Here is a 27,500-nt window from a genome sequence, read left to right on the forward strand (position 1 = left end):
ATCAAAACAAACTGTTGTCATGACAACAACAGACAACTTGGTGGCTGAAGCGATTGTGGTGTTATTTGCCCTCCACTGGTGCCTAACCAATCCTGTTCTGGTACACACACACACACACACACACACACACACACACACACACACACACACACACACACACACACACACACACACACACACACACACCTAACGTTACCCTGACCGTACCATTCAAAGTGACTCTGCTGGGACGCCGTCAGCTAACATCAACACTTCCATTCTGTGTGTGTGTGTGTGTGTGTGTGTGTGTGTGTGTGTGTATTGATTCAGTGTCTAGACGCAGATATATCAACTATCTCACTGCAGTGTTTTCAGCTCCTGCTAACAGATACCGATCCTACCTCTCGTGTGTGTGTGTCCCTGTGTGTGTGTGTGTGTGTCCCTGTGTGTGTGTGTCCCTGTGTGTGTGTCCCTGTGTGTGTGTCCCTGTGTGTGTGTGTGTGTGTGTGTGTGTGTGCTTACGTTGAGGAAGCCCACCTGTCCGGCCTGCTGGGCGGAGTCAGGACAGACCAGCTGGACGAACTCCTTGAGCGTCTCCTGGGGGTGGTACCTGATGGCGGGGTGGGAGAAGTAGGAGGCGGGCTGCTGCAGGATGGGGGAGGACGAGAAGTGGAGGCTGGAGGGGGGGGCGTGGGGGCTCGCTGGGGGGGAGGGCGGGGGGGAGGAGGGGGAGACAGGTACAGAGAGAGTTACTGAGAGCAAGCAGACGGAGGGGCGACAGGTGACAGGGGAGGGGCTTAGTGGATTAGAGGGGCGGGGCTTCACATGCAAACTGATGGTGATGGACACACAGCACCGCAAGGCTCCGCCCACAACCAGCAGTCAGCCACACCCACTTTGTGGAGGTCAGAGGAGGGCCACGCCTCCTCTCCTTCAACCTGTTTCCTTACTTCCTGTCCTTCCTTTCCTTCCTCTCCCCTCTCCTCCTCTTTCTCCTTTCACCTCTTTTCCTCTTCCGCTCTGACGTTTGCTCTTCTTTCATCCCTTCTTCCCTGTTGGTGATGATTCCCTCCTCCCCTCCCCTCCTCTCCTCACCCCTCCTCTCCCCTCTCGTTAGGGCTCTAATTGGTCTAATATTCAGTGATTGCTCGTTAGTGAACGAGGTCTCGTTAAGGACGGTGATGAATAGAGAGAGAGAGGGAGGATGGACAGAGCAGACGGAGGTAGAGAGACTTCAGAGGAGACAGATGAAGAGAGAGAAGGATGGATGCAGAGTTAAAGCTGCTGCACTAATTCACTTAAAGTCTGCTGTGATTTATCACTCTGACAACACACACACACACACACACACACACACACACACACAAAATGACCCGATGTGTGTGAGAGAGGGAAGAGAAATCCATCCAATGATTACAGTAAAACTCTGTCTCACACACACACACACACACACACACACACACACACACACACACACACACACACACACACACACACACACGTTATGATACTTTTCATTATAAACAACTCTCTAATAATATTTATTTAACAGCTGCTCTCCTCCGCCGTCTCTCTGACCGTTGCCTAGCGACCACGTCAACACGGTCGCCGTGGGACGCAGGAAGTGGAAGCGGGTCAGAGAACTCGCTGGAGTTTAGCTCCTCCCCCCAAAATCATCAATCTACACCTCTCATTGGTGGAGGAGACCGACCTTTGACCCATCAGTGACATCGTTCATGTCTAACTCCTCCCACATGTGGAAGCCCCTCCTCTGTCGGGACGTCCCGGGACCGGAGGGGGCAGTTCCACCGGGAACCACTGGGGGCAGCGTGGGCCAATCAGGAGAAACCCTGAGCATCAAGCGTCTGTAGGCGTGGCGATGCGTTCAATGACCCGTCACCTCCTCCTCCTCTCTAACCTCAACTGTTCGTACCGAGTCCCGCAGTTCTCCCGGCGTCCTGTGGAGGACGCTGCTGTCGCTACGGCAACGATCAGACGCGGAAACCGCCTGCCGTCAGAACGGAACGCTCTCTGTTTGGAATGTAGAGGAGGGATATTGATCCTCCGAACAGGGGGAGTCTTCCTCTAACAATGCAACACAATGTGTGTGTGTGTGTGTGTGTGTGTGTGTGTGTGTGTGTGTGTGTGTGTGTGTGTGTGTGTGTGTGTGTGTGTGTGTGTGTGTGTGTGTGTGGTATGGAGGACCGGCGGCCTGCATGTCGAACACAGCAGAAAGAGCTGGGATTAGTTCCACTTTGCAAATTGCCTCGCTTCATCGCCTCCTCCTCTTCCTCCCCCTCCTCCTCCTCTTCCTCCCCCTCCTCCTCCTCCTCTTCCTCCTCCTCCTCCTCTGAATTTCTTTGAAGGAGGTGCCGTCAGGAGGATGAGGAGGGAACTCATGGCACAGATGAAGGACGGAGGCCAGACTTCAGGAGGTTGAAAAGGGTTGAAAGGTTGATTAAGAAGAAGAAAAAGAAGAGGAAGAGGAGGAGGAGGATGAGGAGGAGGAGGAGGATGAGGAGGAGGAAGAGGTGGAGGAGGACTCCTCTGGAGGAGGTCCAGCTCAGCAGATTACTGGCGGCTGCAGATCGTCTAATCGGCTCCGACACGAGGAGGATTTTCCTCCCGCAGATTTCAGGGATGAATTCAAAGCAAAGTTGAGGGGCGGGGCCAGAACCAGACCCGCCCACAATGTCTGGAGGCGCAAGTCTGGACCCCGAAGACCCCAGATCCGGGTTCTGATAGGCCCGATTTGGTCTGCCAGGGTCTCGGGCTCCGCCCACAGGATGCGTTCAAGTCCGTCAGACATCCCAGAATTGGCTCAAAGGGTTCTGCTTTGGACCCGCCCCACCCATGCACCTGATTGGTCAGGTTGAAACAGACCTGATATTTGGAAGACCACGCCTCCTTTAACCCTGGAGGTGTGTGAGGACACGCCCCCCTTTCGTCACGGCAACGTCTGGAGAAATTCCAGGATTTCGCTGCTGAAAATTTCCACAATTTAGAAACAATTTTGGTTTGAGGATGAAGAGAACACACACACACACACACACACACACACACACACACACACACACACACACACACACACACACACACACACACACACGTGCGTGTTGAAGGATAATTTGATCAATCAGGTGATAAAGAAGTGAAAAGGAGGAACGAGAGAGATGGGGGGGGAGACGTAGAGGATGCACACACACACACACACACACACACACACACACACACACACACACACACACACACACACACACACATAAACACACACACACACATCCCTGCCTGAAGCCTACAGGTGTGTGTGTACGGGTGGAAACACTCCTCTTAATCTGCGCCTCCTCCTGAGAAAACCGACGGGGGGAGGGAGGGGGGGTGAGGGAGGCGAGGAGGGGGGAGGCTGGTTTTGGGGGGGGGGGGGGGCTCGTTGCGGACCTCACCTCGAGGCCCCGTAATGACGGGCCGGTGATGGTGTGTGAAAGCCGTTCGGGGGGAGGAGGAAGAAGAGGAGGAGGAGGAGGCGGCGCCGGGCGAAGGCTTCCTCAGAGCGCCGGCGGGAGACGGCGTCCCTGATGAGGAGGATGAGGAGCGGGTCAGCGCCAGACGGGTCACACCGCTAGTGAGCAAGTTAGTGCACCTCCACGGGTGGGGAGGGGCTGGGAGGGGGGAGGCGGGGGGTTGAGGGTGTGCGGGATGTGTACAGGGGGGGGGGGTTGATGCAGGAGGTAAACTAACATAATAATAATAATAATAATAATAATGATAATAATGATAATAATGATAATAGTAATAATGATAATAATAACAGTAATAATAACAATGATGATAATAATAATGATAATAATACATTTTGTTCCTTAAGTAACTCAAACTTTATTTGCTTAATTTATCTAAAATTTAACCTATTGGAAGTAGCTAAAAATCCAAATGATAAAATAAATAAATACATAATTTGAAGAAAATCTTTTAGTTTCATTAGAAGTAATTATTTAAGCTAATTTTAAATATAAAATGTCAAAAAAATGAATCAAATCATTAGAGTGTCATAAATATATTATGATAATTATAAGATTTACAGAATTTGTTATACAGGAATTACATTTTAAAACTTACTGTATATTATAAGCAATTACAAACGATAGAAACGAAATAACATTCATTAATTTAAATATATTGTAAATCAATTCAAAAACAGTTTCCATCAACAAAGGAAATTTAACATTAAATTCATTTAAAGAAATTTTTAGGAAATCAATATAGAATATTATTTTAATCTAATTTGCATAAACATTTTAAAAACGGCAGAATAGCAAAATTTAAATAAAATTATTATTTTTTGAACAATAGTAAATACAGTACAGTTAGTAGTAAATACAAAATCATTTTAAATAATGTTTGACAGAATTAAAATATATCATATATATATATATGTATATGTATATATATATATAAATATATAGAAATAAGAAAAAATATATTTTAAGGAAATTGAAATTTCTTTCAAGCAGACATGAAACTGAATAATAATTTATTGATAATTAATTAATTAATACTTTGTTATTGATTCAAATGTGATTAAAGTGATTAAAAATGTTTACTATGTTAGAAATATTATCAGATTAACCTGAAAGGGCGGGGCTTAGAGCGACCAACAGAAGTAAGGGAGGAGAGGGGTGTGTGTGTGTGTGTGTGTGTGTGTGTGTGTGTGTGTGTGTTTGTGTGTAAAAAGCTGAATAGATTTTGTCAGGTGGGATAGAGTCTATCTACCTTCATCTTTTCCTCCTTCACGCCATCTCTTTTTTCTTTCTCACACACACACACACACACACACACACACACACACACACACACACACACACACACACACACACACACACACACACACACACACACACACACACTCTAGCCATCAGAACCATAACCTCCCAAATATCAACCAATAAGCAAACAGTCACAACGATGTCATTAGCATGCTGCCAGGTGGGCGGGGTCAGGGTGCAGTGGGATGGGCGGGGCGACAGTTGCTGCACCTGTGGACACCTCGAGGCGACACACACAAAAAAAAACAAAACAGGAAGAGACACCAGAGGAGGAAGGGGGAGGAGCCGAATACATGTGAGGACAGAGGGGGGAGGAGCCGAGTACAGGCGAGGACAGAGGGGGGCGGAGCCCATGACTGGTGAGGGGGAGGAGTCCATTGGACTAACCCAGACACAGACACCAAATGACAGAAACCATCCGGGCGTCCTCCCCCCAGGTGGAGGTGAGGAGGAGGAAGAGGAGGAGAAGGAGGAGGGGGGAGGAGTCACAGACACAGAAAAAAAGGGGCGTGGTCGCGGTCTTTACCTTGTCGGGAGATGAACGAGCTAGCTAGCGAGCCACGTAGCTTATATCCAGCTATCCAACGCAAGACGGAGGAAAGGAGGAAAAGAAAGCAAAGGAGGAAAGAAAAAAGAAAAGCAGCATGAATATCCTGATGGAGAGAGAGAGGACACACAAACACACACACAAACACACACACACACACACACACACACACACACACACACACACACACACACACACACACACACACACACACACACACACACACTCTCTCTCTCTCTCTCCCTGCTGTGAGCACCACCTTCAGTGTTACATGACATCGGTTAAAGTTGGGATGTGTATGAGGTGTGTGTGTATGGAGGAGGAGGAGGAGTGGGGGGAGGTGTTAAGCTGGTGCTAAGGAGGGCGGGGCTTGTTAGTGGAAGGCGGGGCTGGTGGGCGGTCCTACCTGGCTCCACGTCGTGCCAGCTGCTGGTCTGGCTGCCGCTGCCGGGGGAGCGGCCCTGGCTGGGGTAGTAGGACTCCTCCCCAGGACTGTCCACGTCCTCCTCCATGCACTTTATCCTCTTGGCAGAGCTGCACACACACACACACACACACACACACACACACACACACACACACACACACACACACACACACACACACACACACACACACACACACACACACACACACACACACACACACACACACACACACACACACACACACAGAATATAACAACAATAAACAAACACTGATTCTGTACATCACATGGATCAAACTCTAGGCCCGGGGGCCAAATGTGGCCCTCCACATGATTTAATGTGGCCTGCCAGAGTGTCTAAAAATAAATAGGTCAAAAATATGCTTTGACTAAAACTACATTTCCCACAATGCAGTATTTAAGCCCATTTTACATTGAAACTGTAATGTTTGTAATTTGAATAGGTAATGAATTCAGTTATTTAACGTTAAGGAGTACAGTGGTACCTCTACTTACAAAATTAATTGGTTCCGGAAGAAATTACGTAAGTAGAAAATTTCCTAAGTAGAGACGTGTTTTCCATGCAAATGCCCTAATCCGTTCCAAGCCCACAAAAATTCCGACATAAATGTTTTATAAAGCATAAAAATGCATCAAAACATGTAACAAATACATGTTACAATTAGATTGTTACACAATAAATGAGAGTTGTGTATAACGTTAAAAACAAGGAATAGAGTAAAGAATAAAAATGACGGTCATTTACCTTTTAACTGCTGTCCTCATTGTTTTTTGCCCTCTTTGGTTCATGCCCTCTTGCCCCACCATGAACAACAGAGTGAATTCCAGTCCTCCTTCTGAACTTCTCCAACCACCCACACGATGCCTTAAACTCCTTAAACGTCCTTTTGTTTTAATAACGTGGTGATTGTAGATGCATTACGGCCATATTCTTTGGAGAGATCAACCAAACGCATCCCTTTTTCAGGCTTTTCTATGATCTCCTTTGTTTTTATGGACAAAAAAACTCTTTTCTTCGTCTTTTTTTTTTCTCTTTTCTCCGTCACTTTCTTGGGGTCCATAGTGAATACTCTAAAAGTTAAAATATTTACGTAAAACTATCAGAACACCTCATGGGTCGAGGGCCGAATGACGAGGACCCTGCATAAACACCGATCTATCTCCACACAGAGGTCCCTCTGAGCCAATGGGATGCCAGGATGATACCAGGTAATAGCCAATGGCAGAGCAGCTATGAGAATGTTGCCTTCAGGAACCTGTGGGAGCTGTGAGCAACAGCCCATACTGTATTTTTATCTTTCGTAAGTCGAAATTTCTTTCGTAACTAAAGGCAATATTTTCCTGCTGAGAAATTTCGAAAGTAGAAAATTTCGTAAGTAGAGACATTCCTAAGTAGAGGTACCACTGTAGTTACATTTAGTTACATTCATTAGTTACATCTGTCCTTTTGAGGACAGCCGTTACGCTGATGTGTCCCTCAGTGAAAATGAGTTTGACCTGGAGCCTGATTGGGCCCCTGGGGCCTCACCTGGAGGAGGAGGTGCTGGGTAGGGGCCTCCTCATGGCCCCTGGACTCATGCTGTAGTAGGACGAGCTGTCCAGGTCGGCCAACGAGAAGTTTGGACCGGTTCCGGCTGCGATTGGAGCTGAGGAAGACAGACAGAGACGTGTGAGACAAAGTGGAGCAGAACCAATAACCACCAGCAGGGGGCGGCGTTACGACACGGTAGCTTCGACTCCACCTCATCCACAGAAGAAGAAACAGCGCCACCACCTGTCTGGTCTGTGGTCACGACCGGTACCGCAGTACTTCCTGTCAGGACTACACAGTTCATGTACCCACAGGGTTCAGACACACTGGCTAGCTGCCAGTTAGCATCTCGCTAAGGAAGTAGAGGCAGAGTCAGTGGCTAGGTCGTGTGTTGATGCTAATGCTAGTAAAACTGCTAATCTAACAACACCCAGACGGGTGAAGTAAACACCCGTCGTCTCAAAAAACAAACCTGTGGACAAGTTAAAGGAAAAACTTTTCTGGTTTCAGTTTGTTACTTTTTCAGTTTTAAGTGTTTTAAATTTTAATTGTTTTTAACTGTTTTTAAATGATTTGTTTGGTTTTATTAGTTTTTTTGTCGTTTTAAAAAGTATTTTTACTGTTTTCTTTACTGTTGACTTCATATTATTCACATGATGACGTACTGGCATCAGTGATCTATTAGTGATCCATCAGTAATCTACTAGTGATCTATCAGTGATCTATTAGTGATCCATCAGTAATCTACTAGTGATCTATCAGTGATATATTAGTGAACTATTAGTGATCCATCAGTAATCTACTAGTGATCTATCAGTGATCTATCAGTGATTCATCAGTAATCTACTAGCGATCCATTAGTGATCTATCAGTGATGTATTAGTCATACATTACTGATTTATCAATAATCTATAAGTGATCCATTAGTGACCTGAAAGTGATCTTAGTATAGTGATCTACGTATAAGTGATCTATTATTCAACCATCAGTGATTATCAGTGATGCATTAGAGATTTACTAGTGTGACCTGTTTGTAATTTGTCAGTGATCTACTAGTGATCTATCAGTGATATATTAATGATCTATTAGTGATCTATGAACAATCTACCAGTGATTTATCAGTGATCTATCAGTGATTTATCAGTGATCTATTAGGAAGTTATTAGTGATCTATTACTGATCTATCAGTAATCTACTAGTGGTCTATCAGTGATCTATCAGTGATTTATTAGTGATCTATAATGATTTATCAATGATCTATTAGTGATATAGTAGTGATCTATTAGTGATCAATTGATGATCTATCAGTGATCTTTTAATGATCTGTTCATGATCAATCTGTGATCTATTAGTGTACTATCGGTGATCTTTTAGTGATCTATCTGTGATTTATCAATGATCTATTAGTGATATATTAGTGATCTATTAGCGATATATTAGTGATGTATTAATGATGTATTGGTGATCTACTATCAATGATTCATAATTCATCTGTAAGTGATCTATTAGTGACCTAATCGTGATCTCAGTGATCTATAAGTGATCTTTTAGTCATCTATCAGTGATTATCAGTGACGCGCTAGTGATTTATTAGTATTTTACCAGTGATCTATTAGTGATCTATCAGTGATCTATCAGTGATCTATCATTTATATGTCATACTAGAAAAGGGGAGGAGCTACAGGACTCATTCTTCGCCTTCCTTTCTCTTTCTATTTACCTGCTGCTCACCTCTCTCCCCTCTGGGGGAGCAGAGCTTCACTGGGGGGGGGTAGAAAAAGAGTGAGAGGGAGAGGGAGTCGACTCTTTGTTGTCAAACGTTGAACAAAGGCACCAATCAGCTTCAAACCCGGACATCCGTCTCGCCCCCCCGCCTCTAGCCTTGCCCCCCCCACCCCGCTTTTACCCCTCCATCCCTCCTCTTCATCGCTTTATTGACAGAGAGCATGATGGTGTGATGGGATGAAAGGAGGAGGAGAAGGACGACTGACAGGACCTGGTGGGTAGTTTTGTGCTGAGCTCAGCACCGTGAGGGAGCTCCATCCATCTATCACCCCCCCCTGCCCTGCAGAGATGGTCACCCCCCCACCCTCATACACCCCCCCCCAACAAGTCTGCTCAGTAGTTTCCATGTGCAACAACCAGTATACAGCTATGCTAATGATGCTAACCGCAGCACCGTGTTTTAATACCGCCGTTAAAGCGTGCTGAGTCAGCGTTCGCGCCGCTTCGCCGTGTTGGATGAAGACGCCCGACCGGGATGAAGGTGCACCCGATGAAGATGTCACGAGGCGTCCCCTAATTTTAAGCGTCGTGTCCAGGATAGGGGGTGCCCTCTTCCTCCCGTCGCCACGACGACGGCGAGGGGACGGGTTCCGAGGCGCCGACGAGCCACTTGTCTTCCTCACGGTCCACTTTGAACAAGTTATGATGAAGATTCTTCACTCTTTTTCCTCGTTACCACACCCGATGATCGATCAATAAACGATCAATATAAGATGATCGATACTGACGATCTCACGTCTGACCCTTTCAGCTGGAGCCGTTTCATTCTGATGATTATGATTGTGATGATGATGAAGATCGCCGCACATCTTTGTGCGATGTGTGCGGTGGAGCCCATATGGTGTTGGCACACCACCAGCTGTGTGTGTGTGTGTGTGTGTGTGTGTGTGTGTGTGTGTGTTTGTTGCCAGGGGCGACCGAGGGCAGGAGGAAGGAGGGATGGAGGAGTTTGAACCATGAAGGCCTCCAGCTTTATTCATCTTTTCATCCCAGCATCGTGTGTGTGTGTGTGTGTGTGTGTGTGTGTGTGTGTGTGTGTGTGTGTGTGTGTGTGTGTGTGTGTGTGTGTGTGTGTGGTGTGTGTGTGTGCCGGGTGGGAATGCCTCCAGACGAAAGTTCTGAAGGTGCCAAGTGGGTCATCTGCCTTCCTATCTGTATGTGTGTGTGTGTGTGTGTGTGTGTGTGTGTGTGTGTGTGTGTGTGTGTGTGTGTGTGTGTGTGTGTGTGTGTGTGTGTAAATAAACAAAAACAAACTGACTGAATAAAAACAAATGAATAAATTCTGATGGCGTTCTGGGATCTTCAATATTTGGAGGCCAACATGCCACCGCCCCCTAGTGGGGGGATGACTCCCCTTCCTGTCACATGACCACCTTTCACTTCCGGTTCCTGTCCCGTGGGGGGCGTCTCACTCACGCTGAAGCGATCTGAGGTTGACCTTTGACCTCTTCCTGCCCTTCTGCAGCCCTCTCTCTGATCGTGATGCGTTCAGGCTCACGCCGAGGGAGAGGAGCGAGGGAGAGGAAGAGAAGGGCGAGGGAACGAGGGATGATGGAGGAGAAGAGTCCGCCTGCAGAAATATAGTGAACTGACCAATTACATTTAACACACGGCGGCTACGCTAACCTCCTCGCTCGCCCGCCCTCTCTCTCTCTGCGCGCCGCTTTAATAGGATATTGATCGACAGAGAGAAATTCGATTGGCCTGCCAGTGAATTGTGTAATGGATGCACAACGCCAAGGTCACCTGCTGTGTGTGTGTGTGTGTGTGTGTGTGTGTGTGTGTGTGTGTGTGTGTGTGTTGTGTGTGTGTGTGTGTGTGTTGTTCAATAACCCCCACACCCCAACCACTTCTCATCTTCTGGTAAGCCAGGCTTCAGTCACCCCTGTAGACCCCGATATGTGTGTGTGTGTGTGTGTGTGTGTGTGTGTGTGTGTGTGTGTGTGTGTGTGTGTGTGTGTGTGTGTGTGTGTGTGTGTGTTTGTCCTCTCACTCTATTAAAGATTATCACTCTCTCCGGTAAACACACAAACACCAACATGTGTCGTGAAGGTGCGTCTGCTGCAGCTTCGCCCTCACTGTGAACAGGTAGGTGCTTAGCTCCGCCCACTGGGCTGCCATTGGTCGACTCCATGCCGAGGCGTGTCTACTGACTCGGAGGAATTTGTTTACAACTTTAAGGAGTTTCTCGTTACTTCCTGTTTTACTGAACGTTCAGGAAGTGACCCGGGGGTCGACTGTGGTCATGTGACCGGTTGAAGGCGGAGCTAAACCTGAGTTCACAGTGTTTATTTGCAGGCAGGGGGCGCTCAACACGTTTCTGTTTGATGCCTCTAAAAACTACATTACCCATGAACCTCGGCTGACGAAGAGCACTGGTGCATTTTCGGAATGGTCAGCTGCTACAGCGACAACAAAATTGGTTGTCATAGCAACCGAGCTCATCACAATCCGAATGGAGGCCTCTAAATCTGGATTACAGTCACACGACTTCTTATTCCTGATCGGATTGTTGCTGAGTCGTCATCCAGTGTTTTTACGTCTGTTTTCATTCAGCGTCTATTAGATCACACGCACACACACACACACACACACACACACACACACACACACACACACACACACACACACACACACACACACACACACACAGAGTAAACTCTTCTGCACTCTAATCTATAAGTGATTCTTCCAGAGCCGCATCGCCGCAAATCTGCTGACCAACACAACACACACACACACACACACACACGTACACACACACACACACACACACACACACACACACACACACACACACACACACACACACACACACACACAAGCACACACAGCCTGAAGAGTGGAAGGGTGTGTACATTTGAGCATACCCTTATCTCACATTGTCTGTGTGTGTGTGTGTGTGTGTGTGTGTGTGTGTGTGTGTGTGTGTGTGTGTGTGTGTGTGTGTGATGCTGGACGTCCCGCTGCAGACTGTTGCTGGTCGTTTAGAACCAGAACCACCTTTAAGGTGTCAGTTGTCCGCTGACTCAGCTTCTACTTGTAGCTCCTCCTCCAGACGTATCTCTGGGGGCGGAGCTAAACGTTTTACAATTTTTCTTTTTGTGCAGATAAAAAACAATTCAAACAAATATGAAGGCACCATCCATCCATCCCTTAAACTGCAGGATGGAGTGTGTGTGTGTGTGTGTGTGTGTGTGTGTGTGTGTGTGTGTGTGTGTGTGTGTGTGTGTGTGTGTGTGTGTGTGTGTGAGATCGATGGCTGGTTGATCAGGAGTGTGTGTCTGCTGACAGGCACTTTACATCTATTGTTAGTGGTGGGCGATCGACAGTCATGCAGGTCTCTCTCTCTCCTGCTTGTCTGCACTTTTTAAAGGTCACTCTTGTCCCTCCATCACCCCCCCATCGAGCCCCCCTGCCCCCCCCTTCTCTCTGTGGACTCTTGATCCCCCCCGCCCCCCCTCTGTTGTGTTCTCTTGGTTGGACGACGTCTCGTTGGGACCAGTTCATGATGATTATGTGTGTGTGTGTGTGTGTGTGTGTGTGTGTGTGTGTGTGTGTGTGTGTGTGTGTGTGATCAGGACTCACTCTGTGAGACTCGGACCAGCTCGGCGACGGTGAAGACGCCGGGCGTGACGAAGCTGTCCTGAAAGCCCAGATGACCTGAAGGACAGAGAAGATCATCACTGTGTGTTCTGGGTTCTACTGATCAGGTCTGGGTTCTAATGGTCAGGTCTGGGTTTTATTGGTTAGTTCTGGGTTCCACTGGTCAGTTCTGGGATCTACTGGTTAGTTCTGGGTTCCACTGGTCAGTTCTGGGATCTACTGGTTGGTTTTGGGTTCTACTGGTCAGATCTGGGTTCTACTGGTCATTCCTGGGTTCTACTGGTCAGGTCTGGGTTCTACTGGTCATTCCTGAGTTCTACTGGTGGGTTCTGGGTTCTACTGGTCAGGTCTGGGTTCTACTGGTGTGTTCTGGGCGCCACTGGTCAGGTCTGAGTTCTACTGGTCAGGTCTGGGTTGTAATGGTCAGGTCTGGGCTCTACTAGGGTGTTCTGGGTTTTACAAGTGGGTTCTGGGTTCTATTGGTCAGATCTGGGTTCTACTGGTCATGCCTGGGTTCAATTGGTGGGTACTGGGTTCTTCTGGTCAGGTCTGAGTTCTACTGGTCAATTCTGGGTTGTAATGGTCAGGTCTGGGCTCTACTGGTGTGTTCTGGGTTCTATTGGTCATGTCTGGGTTCTACTTGTTGGGTCTGGCTTTTAATGTGTTGAGGACTGATCCTGGTGGACAGAAACTCAATCGTGACCAACAAGCAAGCTAACGTGAAGCACACACACACACACACACACACACACACACACACACACACACACACACACACACACACACACACACACACACACACACACACACACACACACACACACACACACGTGGAGCAGGTCTCACCGTTCTCTGACTGCTCCTTGATGTCTGATTCGCTGGCCTGGTTGGGGCTTTCTGATTGGCTGGCTTCTGAAAGACGACAAAGACAAACACTGATTAGTCAGCAATACCTTAACATGTATAACACACACACACACACACACACACACACACACACACACACACCCCGACCACCTTAAAGTTTTACACAAACTAGTCTTCAGGTGTTTTAAACTAGTCAGACGTCTGGGTGGACTCCTCCTGTACCTTCAGCCCGTCCGTGTGTGTCTGCGTCTGTTTTCCCAGCATGCTCTCTGCTCTGATGCAGCTCTAGTCCTACGAATGATTTAGCGTCTTCTGGAGCATCGATCGGCCGCGCTGCAGATAAAATGGTCGAGGAGCGGAAGAAATATTACCCATCATCCCCCTGGAGCCGGCCGCAGGGGCCATGACTCAGGGCTGGACGGTGATGGATGGCGTGGGGTCGGGCGGGGTCGAGGTGGGGGGGTGGGGGTTTATTAGATCGTCCAACAAAGTGGAACTTTTTAATTATGACGGAACCGTTTGAAACCCGGAGGAGGAGCGGTGCTGGGGAAAGTTCCTGTTTTAAACGTAAACATTTGATTTAAATTTAAAAAGTTTTTTTATTTTAAAAAACAGAATCTGGTTCAAACAACCAATCAGGAGGAAGGGGAGGAGTCATCAGCGGCGCCGTCAGCTGTTAGACGCCAGGGAAAGAGACTGAGATCAGGTCCCATCAGAACATCAGGTGTGAGTCTCACACACACACACACACACACACACACACACACACACACACACACACACACACACACACACACACACACACACTCTTATCCGTCTTGTTTTCATGCTGCTCACCGCGTCTGTTTGCTTCAGCAGCTTAAAACAAAGAGCATCAGGATGAAACCATGGCAACGGGGGGAGGAGGGGATGGGGGCTGGGGTGAGGGACGGGTGTGTGTTGGAGGGCACTTTCACACACTGCCCCCCCCAAACACCCCATCGTCCCCACATCCCCTCATTCAGCCGTCACCCCCCGCCCATCCAGGTTAATTAAATATGCTAATGAGGCGTGGGAGCAGACCGAACCGTCTGCATCGCCCCCCACCAAGAGGAGGGGGTGGAGGGCGAGGGCGTCCACCCCCCCCCCAGCCCCGTAGCAACCTGCCAGTGAAACCAGTAAACAAACTGGGACACAACGCAGAACTCTGAGTCAATTGCTTCAAAATAAAAGTCACATCTGCTGTAGGCCTGACTTTTATTGTGAAGTGTCATGAGCAGAGCCACTTCCTGTGTTGGTACTCTTCCTCCTGTTTTTCTCATCTTTAAACACACTCTCTCCATCACATATTACACATGTTACTCTCTCACCATCCAGTCTTTTATTCTGAAACAGATTTAAAAATAAGTTTAAATGAAGTTTGTTGAGAAACACGGTGGTGTTCTCAATGCTTTTACTTTGAAATGTATTTTAAAACCGTTTTTAATGAATAATTTCCTTTTGTATTGTTAGCCATGTTTTCTTTTGACAAGTCTATCTGTCCTCCTATTTCCTGTCTTACTCTGGAATTAAAGGCTCACAGCCTCCAAAATAAAATCCACTTCCTGCCATGCTTTTATTTTCAACAAGTGGGAGATTTCCCTCCAAATCTCTGTTCCACCTCTTCCTCCCCCCAGATGCACTCACACACACACACACACACACACACACACACACACACACACACACACACACACACACACACACACACACACACACACACACACACACACACACACACACACAGAGTTCTCTCTCTTCTTTGACCTTTGACCCCATTTAAAAAAAACCTTTTTCATATAAACAATTTAAGACCATCTCAATCAATGTCAGACATTCAGGAAGGAGGGATTTTCAAATTTGTGATTGCAGTAAAAGCTGACTGGGGGTCAAACATCGGCCAATCAGAGCCCAGCTCAGACTGGACCATCTCAGAACAGACCAGACCAGACCAGAACTGACCAGACCACAAAAAAATCAGACCAAACCAGAACAGACCAGTCCAGTCCAAATCAGACCGGACCAGACCAGACCAGACCGTACCAGACTAGGCCAGACCAGATCAGACCAGACCAGTCCAGATCAGACCGGACCAGACTAGAACAGATCAGACTAGACCGGACCAGACCAGAACAAATACGACCAGACCAGATCAGACCGGACCAGACTAGGCCAGACCAGAACAGACCAGACCAGTCCAGATCAGACCGGACCAGACTAGAACAGATCAGACTAGACCGGACCAGACCAGAACAAATACGACCAGACCAGATCAGACTGGACCAGACTAGGCCAGACCAGAACAGACCAGACCAGAAAAAATCAGACCAAACCAGAACAGACCAGTCCAGTCCAAATCAGACCGGACCAGACCAGACCAGACCGGACCAGACTAGGCCAGACCAGATCAGACCAGACCAGTCAGGATCAGACCGGACCAGACTAGAACAGATCAGACTAGACCGGACCAGACCAGAACAAATACGACCAGACCAGATCAGACCGGACCACACTAGGCCAGACCAGAACAGACCAGACCAGAAAAAATCAGACCAAACCAGAACAGACCAGTCCAGTCCAGATCAGACCGGACCAGACTAGGCCGGACCAGATCAGACGAGACCAGTCCGGATCAAACCGGACCTGACTAGAACAGATCAGACTAGACCGGACCTACCAGACCGGACCAGACTAGGCCAGACCAGACCAGAACAAATACTCCCAGACCAGATCAGATCGGACCAGACTAGGCCAGACCAGATCAGACCAGACCAGAACAAACCAGAACAGACTGGACCAGAGACTCTGAGAACAAGTGAAGGAAGCAGAAACTATTTTGTGACTCTGGTCCTGCAGTAAATTTAGAAAGTCCATCCATCATCAGTCCTGAAAGAATTCAGAGGAACGCCGTGGCTCCGCCCACTTCCTGCTTTTATTTGTGTTTGTTTCTTTTAATCTCCTAAAAGTCCACCCCCCCCACCCCCTTTTTCTCTCTCTCTCTGGGCGAATCAGGCTGGGAGATGTTTTTACTGGAACTGTTCGGAGCGGTTCTGACCAGAAACCGGAGGTCCCCGCCCGCCCGGGTCCGAGCAGGAACAAAACAAACGTCCTCCTTATTGATCGCCGCTGATTTAGCTTTTAATGAAATGAAAAGACGTTGGAATTAATTTTTAGAAAGACCACAAATCAGAGACGAGCACACACCCCGAGCCCCGCCCACCAACCTGAACGTTAATAATCATTCGGGGGTTGGTGACAGGAAAACAAACGCACCCCGATTGACAAACACCTTCAATGATTGGATGAAATGAGACGAGGTCACCAGAGTGACATCACTAACAAACAAATTCAGCAATAAATTAAGTAGAATGAATGAATAAATAAATGAATAAATAAATTATAATAATACATACAGTGTAATGGATTATAATGAATTCTAAAAAATAAAGTATAATAAATTGTAAAAAAAAATCTAATAAATAATTTACAATAAATAAAGTATGATAAATAGATTGTAACAAAAAATATAATAAATAAAGTGTAACAGATAAATAAATTCTGGTCTATTTCCAGCGGAGGTATACACTGAACACGGTGAGTGATTCGCCTCAACACCAGTAAGAACAGGGAAGAAAAATATTTAAAAAAACTACAAACATAAATAATATACATGGAATATGTAAAAAAAAAAAAATCTTAATGAATAAATATAAATATAAAATATAAATACCAGACATGTAAATAGATACAAAAATAATGTATAAACAAAAATATAATGGAGTAGAAATAAATAATCACAAATATAAATAGTTATTAATCACTTTATCCATGAACATCCTAAATCTAGCTTGCGCACACACACACACACACACACACACACACACACACACACACACACACACACACAGAGAATCAAAGCTGCAGCAGGAGGTGCGTTTGTTTCGTGTTTCCAGGCAGCGCCGGAGGATCAAGACCCAGACTTGGCATCTTGAACCCGGGCATCAGGTCTGCAAGCCAAACACACACACACACACGCACACACACACACACACACACACACACACACACACACACCCCTCTCTCGTCTTTGCCAAAATCAGAGTCTCTATTTTTAGCTGATTTCCAGACACAAAATCTCGCCATTAAAACGATTTCTCGACGTCGGCGACCATCTTGCCGCCGCCCACCAGCCGCCATTTTGTGTAAATCCTTTCATATTCGCCACACGGATATTATCAAATGCAAAACAAGACAACAATCATCACACACACACCCCCACACACACATACGTGTGGCGTTCGGGGCGATGGGAAACCGGCGTCTTTGTGTTTTTTATTCCATTAATTATAAAAGCACACAAACGCACGCGGCAGACGAGGCTTTGTGTCGACGCCGCTGCCAAGACGCTGCCATTTTGAAACACACACACACACACACACACACACACACACACACACACACTGAGTCGACGTCGCTCGCCCTCCAACGGGGTTTAAACACGGAGAGGGAGAATCCCGTTAGCGTCTCCATTGTTGGACGCCCAACCAGCCGCCGCTGCCAAGGAGCCGCTGCCAAACCGGCCCTGTGTGTGTGTGCGTGTGTGTGTGTGTGTGCGTGTGTGTGTGTGTGTGTGTGTGTGTGGTTGCCCTCTCTCTACAGCCTGGCAGCCATCTTAAAGCGTTGGCAACCATTTTGAAGCTTCTGTCTGCGTTCTTTGAGCGGCTGCCATTCGCCACCTTCTGCCAGAACAAAAGAGGGCCGACGCCATTAACACACACACACACACACACACACACACACACGCACACACACACACACACACACACACGCATGTGCAAACTAAAATGTGCAACTAATCAGTCGGGGTCTTCAAACTCTGCAGCTCCTCAGATTCTCCAGTGGCCGAACTGGACACCAGCCAGTAAACTGGTGAACACATATAGAGATATGTTTGACCTTTGACCCCCGCCGGGTGATTAGCATCGGTGGAAGCGGCTAACAGGATGAAACGCTTCCCATTTTCAAAGGAGGCGCTGATTCGTCTTCATTCCTCCTCCAGACGTGAGCGACGCTCCACGCCGGGGCGGCGGCGGCGGTGGGGTGGGGGGGCGGAGCCACCGGTTTAAACAAAGACAGTGGCATCAACAACCAATCAATAATCAATAACCAGTCCCTAACCCTCTCCTTCATCTCTCCATCCTTCCTTTATTTGGTTCTGTTTCCCCTCCTTCCTCATCTGCAGGTCGATCAATACAGTAATCAATAGATTAACCAATACAGTAATCAATAGATTCATCAACGCAGTAATCAATAAATTAACCAGTGCAGTATTCAATAAATTAACCAATACAGTAATTAATAGATTCATCAATGCAGTAATCAATAAATTAACCAATACAGTAATCAATAGATTCATCAACGCAGTAATCAATAAATTAACCAATACAGTAATCAATAGATTCATCAATGCAGTAATTGATCAGCTACAGGTGTCTCTGAACTCACTGAAAATATCAAAGATGTTTTAGTGTGTGTGTCTGTGTGTGTGTGTGTGTGTGTGTGTGTGTGTGTGTGTGTGTGTGTGTGTGTGTGTGTGTGTGTGTTTTCTGGTCAAATTGAAATGTTGTGTTTTCTGGTGGGTGGGGTCAGATTGATGAATTGCTGTATTGATCGGAGCTCTGCCTCACTTACCATAATTATAGCTCTCTAATGGACACACACACACACACACACACACACACCCACACACACACACACACACACACACACACACACACACACACACACACACACACACACACACACTGAAGGAGAGAAGCTGTAATGCTTCCTTCCTTCCTTCTCTCCTCTTCCTCCTCCTCCCTTCTTGCAGGTCGATCAATACTGATAAATTATTGATTATCCGAAGAGCTGCTGAGGTTGACACTCCTCAGTTCTCACGTCCAATCAAAAAAAATCAAAAAACACATCAAGCCAATAAGCCAACCAATGACAGGCAAGTCCTGTGTGACCACCGTCCAATCAGGACTCAGCTCTTAATTCATTATGGAGTTAAAGTTAAAGGTCAAACAAAGTCAAATAATTATGTAACAAAAACAATGTGTGTGTGTGTGTGTGTGTGTGTGTGTGTGTGTGTGTGTGTGTGTGTGTTGAGGGGGTTCCCTGTAAACATTTCCAAATGTTAGAAAACCCTCCGCCGGCCCACAATGCATCACTGCACACACACTGCCAGGGGGGGAGAAGGGTGGGGGAGGCAGGAGGGGGGAGGGGGAGGGTCCAGACGGAGAGGGGGTCAGAGGTCAAGCTGTCTGTGAGAAGGAGGAAGAGGAGGTGACCCGGGGCTCTTCACAGCCTGAATGGGGGGGTCTCAGTGTGGACCCCCCCCCTTTGTTCTGCTTCTATGGACGTAATCTGGTCCACACGCCCCCCCACCCCCCCCAGGGGAGGAAGAGGAGGAGGAAGAAGACGCGTTCTGATTGGTTCTTCCTGGTCCAGGTGTGACCTCATAAGGGGGCGTCGACACGTCGCTCCCTTCAGTCGCAGCTGCAGCTAGCGTTAGCTCGTTAGCATGCCAGCATGTTGGGCGAATCGGCTGCAGCAGAACTCCCAGAATCCCCGGCTGCGGCGGCAGACCGGGGTCAGGCCGATCGTTGACGAACATTTCCTGCTTTTATTTTTTCCTCTGGAAACAGGAAGTGGGCGGTAAATGCCCTTCTGCCCTCCCTGCTACCTGACTGGAGTTCTTCTCCTCCACTTCCCTCCCTGATGCACCAGAAAAACCCCCAATTAAGACAAATCTGCCCCCCCCCAGACTCCCCACACACCCCCCACCGTGTCTCTGCGGTCCGCCGCCTCAGGCCGCCGGGCCTTCGACTAAAAACCACACAAAGAAAGCAGGAAGCGGAGAGCGGCGGCGTCTCTGCGGCTTTAATTTGGCTTTGTCTTCCTCCGACGCCCCGACAGGCAACCAGATGAAACGGGAGCAGGAAAATCTAAAAACACACAGCGACCCCCCCCCATCACCACCACCACGCCCCCCCACCCCACACACACACCCATCCTCCTCCTCCTTCATCGCTGCAAACAAACAAGACGAGCAATCGCATTCGGGCGCAGAAGAGTGGAACCACATCAAACACAGATGTTAATCCTCTCTGGATCGTCCTCCTTACTAATAATAGAGCAGAAACATTCAGGACGCCTCCGTTGGAACGCCGTCGGAAACGCCATCGGAACGCTGTCGGAACGCCGCCGTCGAAACGCCGTTAAAAACGCAGCAGGAGCATCCGATAAACCACATCATCATCCCATCCAGCTTCGTTTTAACGCTAACTTATTTATTCTGTTTCTCTAATGAGGCCCCGCCCACTCAGATCTAACCTTCCAATCAGCTGCGGGCCCTCCTGGAGCCACCTGATCAGTGGCGATCGATAATACGCTTGATCAGCCTAATCGATAACCGTTAACCCGGAGCGGACGTGCAAACACACTCCACCATCTTTAGGGACGTACTGCTCGGCTCCGCCTCCCAGAGGGCACAGGTGAGGGCGGGTGGGCGGGGTCGGGAGTGAAGCCGACTCTAATTGGACGGCGACACGCCGTCTGGTTGTGATGTCATCGCAGTGGCGAAAAAGCACACAGAACCTACGGTGAAACAGCGGCGGCGTTTCCGACGGCAGGCGGAGACGTGAAATCTGTGATGCTGGTTTTTTTGGGGTTTTTTGCAGAGCACTCATCACTGAGGCATGCTGGGAATGGAGGAGGAGGCGGCGGCGAGGAGGAGAAAGTTGAACGATGCCTCCGAGTCCTCGCCGGCCTCCAGAGCCCCATGTGAAAGACAGACGGAGCGCCGCGGGGCGGAGGGGTCAGAGGTCACACTGGGTGGGCGGAGCAGAACGGAGGCGATTTGAAATTGAAAGGAGTAACGATTACTGTGTGTGTGTGTGTGTGTGTGTGTGTGTGTGTGTGTGTGTGTGTGTGTGTGTGTGTGTGTGTGTGTGTGTGTGTGTGTGTGAAAACTGAATGAAGGTTTTTTTAAAAAAAAATAAAATCTCTTGAGCACAAAAAAAAACCTGATCATTAAAAAAATCATGAGGTGGGCGGAGCTTCTGAGGCGGAGGCGTGACATCACACATGATAATTGATGCTAACGGATACGGTTTCCATGGAAACGAACACCAACCTCAACAAACTGGATGAACTGGGAGCCACTGGTGGACAAAGGTCAAGGAAAGAAAGGAGGAAGAGGAAATGGGAAAAAGGAAAAAGGGAAAGAACAGGAAGAGGAAAGAGGAAGAGGAAAGAGGAAGAGGAAAGAGGAAGGGGAAAGAGGAAGGGGAAATATGAGAGGAAGTGGCAACAGGACGTCAAACTACTGACAATAGAATCGTCTGAAGTCACCGCAGTAGGAATTTCACACACACACACACACACACACACACACACACACACACACACACACACACACACACACACACACACACACACACACACACACACACACACACACACACACACACACACACACACACACACACACTCTCCCTCCTCAGGTGTCTGGAAGGGGTGGAGCCGAGGGTCATTGGACCGCCTTAACCAGCAGGTGAGACACACCTGGCTTCAGAGGGGACGGACGCCAAACACAGCTGTGACCAATGAACTGGCCACACCCCCTGGGGCGGAGCTCAACCCTGATGGATTGTGGGTACGTTGGATACGCCCTGAAGGAACTTCTTGGAGATCGACTTTGATAATGTTGGAGAGAGCAAAGGGGTGAGGAATAAGGGGCGACGGCGGGGGTGACGGGGGGCGGGGGGGGGGGGGGGTGATGCAGATGAAGAAGACACCGATGATGATGAGGAGGAGGATGAAGGCTCTACAGTGTGACTTTAATCCCATTTTGCAGCGGCTGAAGAAGAAGAAAATCAATGGTAATGGATCTGCAGCGGAGAACCTTCAGCTGGAATTAGAGGCAGCCGACAGCAGATTGAAGACGACCCCCCCACCGCCACCGCTTCCCACAATGCACTGGGCCGCTCCTAGTCCTGCTAACAAGAAAGTTTACCGCATGCCCCCCCCCCCCCGCCACCCCGACTTCCTCCTCCAATGCATCACTTTAATTCGTCCTCTAGATCCGACCAATGAACATCGGCCGATCTGTGATGTCACAGAGGAGGCGGGGGGAGGAGACACACAGTCATGTGATCACGTTAGCTTCTACTGCTGCTAGCTGTTAGCACATGCCACGTCAGAAATCACCCGAAAGCAGCCGAAAGGTTAGCTCTAGCCACTCTGCTAAAGGTCAGCGACCTATGAAACGTCCCGTCGTCAAGGGGCGGAGCCAATCTTAGAACCGGTCAGAAACAGGAAGTGAGATCAGACTCGTCTTTCACTGAAAACACTCCTCCAAGAAAGTCCTCCCCGAGACTAAAACGAAACACAGGTCAATGGGGCACGCACACACACACACACACACACACACACACACACACACACACACACACACACACACACACACACACACACACACACACACACGCGTATCATCTGCTGCACACATTCCCTGCAACCGGATCTGAGGCGGCGAGAACTCAGCGACCTGAGAGTCTCAAACGTCCCACGACGCCTGAAGCGTCCACGTGATTCAGACCGTCCTCAGCCGTGCTGCGTTTACAAACCGCTGGCATTTAAAGACTATTTATTGATTATCTATGGACGCTTATGGGGGGGGTGGAGGGGGGCGGACCACCTGGACAGGTGTTCTAGTGCTGAACAGACATAATTCATGAATAAAGACAAACAAAAAAAAGGTAAATCAAACGCTTAATGCTAACTCTATAATAAAATAACTCTAAAGTGCTAAGTGCTAATGCTAACTATACACTGGTTGATGCTAACCCTAGCTGTAAAGTGCTAAGTGCTAATCTGTGACTCCTGTTTGTGGTCCAGAATGACCCCGGACCGGTTCTGCCGGACCGGAGCTCAGAAAAACGGACGGGACTCGAACGCAGCGCCGTTCTCGCTTCTACTCGTTCCTGACAAACGGCGTGTAAAGGGTGACTGCAGCGTCCAATCACGTGGTGGATGCTGTTAGAGGGCGGAGCTGCAGTGTTAAATCACTGGTTGGATCAGACAGACCCGGGGGGGGGGCAGGGGGGGTTTCGGGCTTCTCCTCTGGGAACAGAACATTCCTGTGTTATCCTCTTTTACCTCCTGATTCGCTGGAACGGAGCAGCCAGCAGACATGATGAGATTAACCCCCCCTCACCTCCTCACCCCCCCTCACCTCCTCACCCCCCCACCACACTCTGGATAGTCTCTCGTTCTTCTTTCACGCCTCCAAGCTGTTTCAGGATCCTTCATGTTTACCTGTTGAATATTGATCACTAATGGTTCTGATGTTAGCAGGGGCTCTGATTGGCTGTGGGCGGGACCAAGGGGCGGGACCACATCGACATGACAGGTGTCAGGTCCGTGCTCATGTGTGACAAATTTAGTCTTTTAATTGGTTCTTGCAGAAACAGGAAACGTCCCGTCGATGGTTCGACCAATGGCAGAGCAGCTGGGAGGTCAAGGCCTTCCAGTGACCCTACGAGGCCTCTCATTGGTCGAGCCACATCGTGGGATATCGGGGTCATTTCTGACAAAAGGCGCCATTGGACTTCTCTGTTCCTCCTTCCTCCCCCAGCGTCCATGATCTGTTCCTGTTCCTCCTGTTGTTCCTCCTTCTGTTCCTCCTTCTGTTCCTCCTTCTGTTCCTCCTGTTGTTCCTCCTTCTGTTCCTCCTGTTGTTCCTCCTTCTGTTCCTCCTGTTGTTCCTCCTTCTGTTCCTCCTGTTGCTACTCTTGTTGTTACTCCTTTTGTTACTCCTGTTGTTCCTCCTGTTCCTGCTGTTGTTATTCCTGTTATCCCTGTTGTTAGTTCTGTTGTTACTCCTGTCGTTCTTCCTGTTGTTCCTCTTGTTCCTCCTGTTATTTCTGTTTTAATTCCTGCTTTTCCTGTTGTTCTTCCTGTTGATATTCCTGTTGATATTCCTGTTGATATTCCTGGTCTTCCTGTTGTTCTTCCTGTTTTTCCTCTTGTTGTTACTCCTGTTGCTACTCCTGTTGTTACTCCTGTTGTTACTCCTGTTGTTACACCTGTTGTTACTCCTGTTGTTACTCCTGTTGTTCCTCTTGTTGTTCCTGTTGTTCTTCCTGTTGTTTCTCCTGTTGTTATTCCTGATGATACTCCTGTTGTTCTTCCTGTTGTTCCTCTTGTTGTTCCTCCTGTTGTGTCGTCCGCGCCGTGGCGCCGCTAATCCGCCGCGGAGCGCCGCTAACGACCCGCAACAACACAATAACGAACGCCTGCTTCACGGATGCATATTTAATGGAGACAGCTGAACAAATTACATATTTATGGTTGTGGGGGAGGAGGGGGAGGCGTGATGCCATTAGTGATGCAGACAGGTACGAGGGCCCCATCTGCACCAGCATCTGTACGGCAGGAGGGGCCACGGGGCCCAGAGGGCGGGAACACGCCTGTTACCACCATCACTACCAGAGCGCTTTGTTGTTAACAGGACCGACTCAGAAAGGAGCACAAGCACGTCCCAGCGCCGCAACGCACTACTTTGTTCAAGCACCTGAAGTACTCACAGCTCACCAGTGTTCACTGCAGATCACACAGCTCGTCAATGTTTACCATTGATCACAAAGGCTCGTCAATGTTCACTATTGATCACACACCTCGCCAATACTCACTACTGATAACAAAAGCTCACTAATGTTCACTATTGATCAAAACGGCCTGTCGGTGTTCACTAATAATCACCACGTTTCGTTAATGATCACTATTGAACACCACGGTTAGTTACTGTTCACAACTGATCACCACGGCTCGTCAATGTTCGCTACCGATCACCACCAACAGTTATCGTTCACGATGGATCTCACTGTTCATCAGTGTTGATTACTGATCACTACGGTTCATCAATGTTCACTACAGAGCACCTTTGTATGTCCGTGTTCACTGGTGATCGCTGCTGGACACTAAAGACTGTCACTGAGATCACTACAAACTCACATCATAAACGTTACTGATATTAACTGTCATCAACTGACAGGTCTTATGTAACTGTCGTTATTAACTGATCTTATGAAGTGTTATTAACTGATGTCATAAACCGATCTTATTAATCGACGTTATTAACTGATCTTATTAACTGTTCTTAACTGACGTTAACTGTCTGGGGCCGGTGGCTCGGGGACGGACTCAGACCTCCTTCAGGACTCCTCAGTATTCAGAGAGGGTTCCTGCCGGGGCGGCCGGCCCATTAAACCCCCCAGGACTCGCCACCGCCTCGTTTTTTATATTAATTAAGATTTCAATTAAAGAGCCGGGGCCCCGAGACGTAACCCGTATAAATAACCCGCTGAAGGCTGACGTCATGTCGGATCGTTAAAACCTCTAGAAGAGACCAGGACGTTTGGACCAGAAGAGTCAGAGACTGACGTCTGTCTGACTAGGTTAACACACCTGAAGAAGAGACTAGTTTAAACCCCTGAAGAGACTAGTTTAAACCCCTGAAGAGACTAGTTTAAACACCTGAAGAGACTAGTTTAAACACCTGAAGAAGAAGAGACTAGTTTAAACACCTGAAGAGACTAGTTTAGACCAGACCCCCGAGGGATCCAGATCTCCTGCTCTGGGCCAGAAGGACAGTTTATGCAAGTTTGATCAGAACTTCCTACCAACCTACCTCCTACCAGCTAACATGAAACAGAACCTGAACGTTGAGGAGCAATGAAGGAGGTCCTGCCTGGACGCGGGACGAGGAATCAGCAGGAGTAAAGAACTCCCCCAAGAGAGGAAGAGGAGGAAGAGGAGGAGGAGGAGGAGGAGGAGGAGGAGGAGGAGGAGGAGGAGGAGGCTGAGTGGATGCTCAGGACCTCAGCACAGTAAAATTCATGATCATAAAGTGCAGCCCTTGAATAAGTCAATGGAATAATCTGCTGCATCATGAGATAAGAGGCTGAGAGGGGGGTGCGGGGGGGGGGCATGGGGGAGAGAAAGAAAGGGGGGGGGCCGCGGTGCGTTCAGGCTCCTCATTAAGATTCTCGCAGCGCAGTGACTCAGCCCATTTTGGTAATGGAGAGCCCCGGCCACCTAAAGATGGAAATGGCCATTTTTCAACCCCTCCCCCCTTTACACACACACACACACACACACACACACACACACACACACACACACACACACACACACACACACACACACACTTTATATATAAATTATCCCAAGCACTTACGAGCTGGGAAGGCTGGCGGAAGAACGCTGCAAGGTCAGACTCAGATCTTTGGGACGGCCGGGATCAGGATCAGAACCAGGATCGGAACCGGGTCCAGGACCGGAATTTTAAGGGGGGGGGGGGCTTTTTTTTTTTTTTTTTAAACTTTGGTTTGTGGGACAAAACGGCGTTTCTAAATTTCTGCCTCGATTTGATCGTCAGTTTTCAACTTTTCAGAGTCAGACTGTGCTGTCATTGGACACCTGGGGGGGTCGGGGGTTGTTGTCCTGGCGACGCTACAGTACGGGTGAGCTCAGGTGAGCTCAGGTGAGATCAGGTGACCTGACAAACAACAACCAACCAATTAAACGACAGACGGCGGCCTGCTGCTCAAAGAGGCTTTAGGAAACGCTCAGCGCCTTAAGAGCGGGCTTTGGCCCCGCCCACACGCGGCCGTCCCAGGTGCTGTCCTGACATCACCCGACCTCCCCCGACCTCACACGGGGATCACATGACCCCGTCCGAGATCACATGACCTCACCTGGGATGACCTGAACTGGCAGAAGAGAGCAATGACGAAGACGTAGTAAGTGAGGTCACGTTGATGAGTCGCCTGGAGGGAACTA

At 48.4% G+C, this 27,500-nt stretch overlaps 1 protein-coding gene across 1 annotated transcript in view; it reads right to left on the reverse strand.

Moving 5' to 3' along the window:
- Window positions 1-27,500, reverse strand: part of nfia (nuclear factor I/A) — an 82,603-nt gene that overhangs the window by 10,739 nt on the left and 44,364 nt on the right. Inside the window, exons 3-7 of the mRNA XM_068320092.1 lie at window positions 13,566-13,631; window positions 12,702-12,776; window positions 7,326-7,443; window positions 5,756-5,883; window positions 502-680 (exon numbers count right to left, since the gene is read on the reverse strand). Coding sequence (XP_068176193.1) covers window positions 502-680; window positions 5,756-5,883; window positions 7,326-7,443; window positions 12,702-12,776; window positions 13,566-13,631 — 566 coding nt within the window. The remainder of the gene's footprint in view (window positions 1-501; window positions 681-5,755; window positions 5,884-7,325; window positions 7,444-12,701; window positions 12,777-13,565; window positions 13,632-27,500) is intronic.

Source organism: Antennarius striatus, chromosome 7, assembly GCF_040054535.1.
Source record: "Antennarius striatus isolate MH-2024 chromosome 7, ASM4005453v1, whole genome shotgun sequence".
In the NCBI taxonomy this organism is placed as follows: domain Eukaryota; kingdom Metazoa; phylum Chordata; class Actinopteri; order Lophiiformes; family Antennariidae; genus Antennarius; species Antennarius striatus.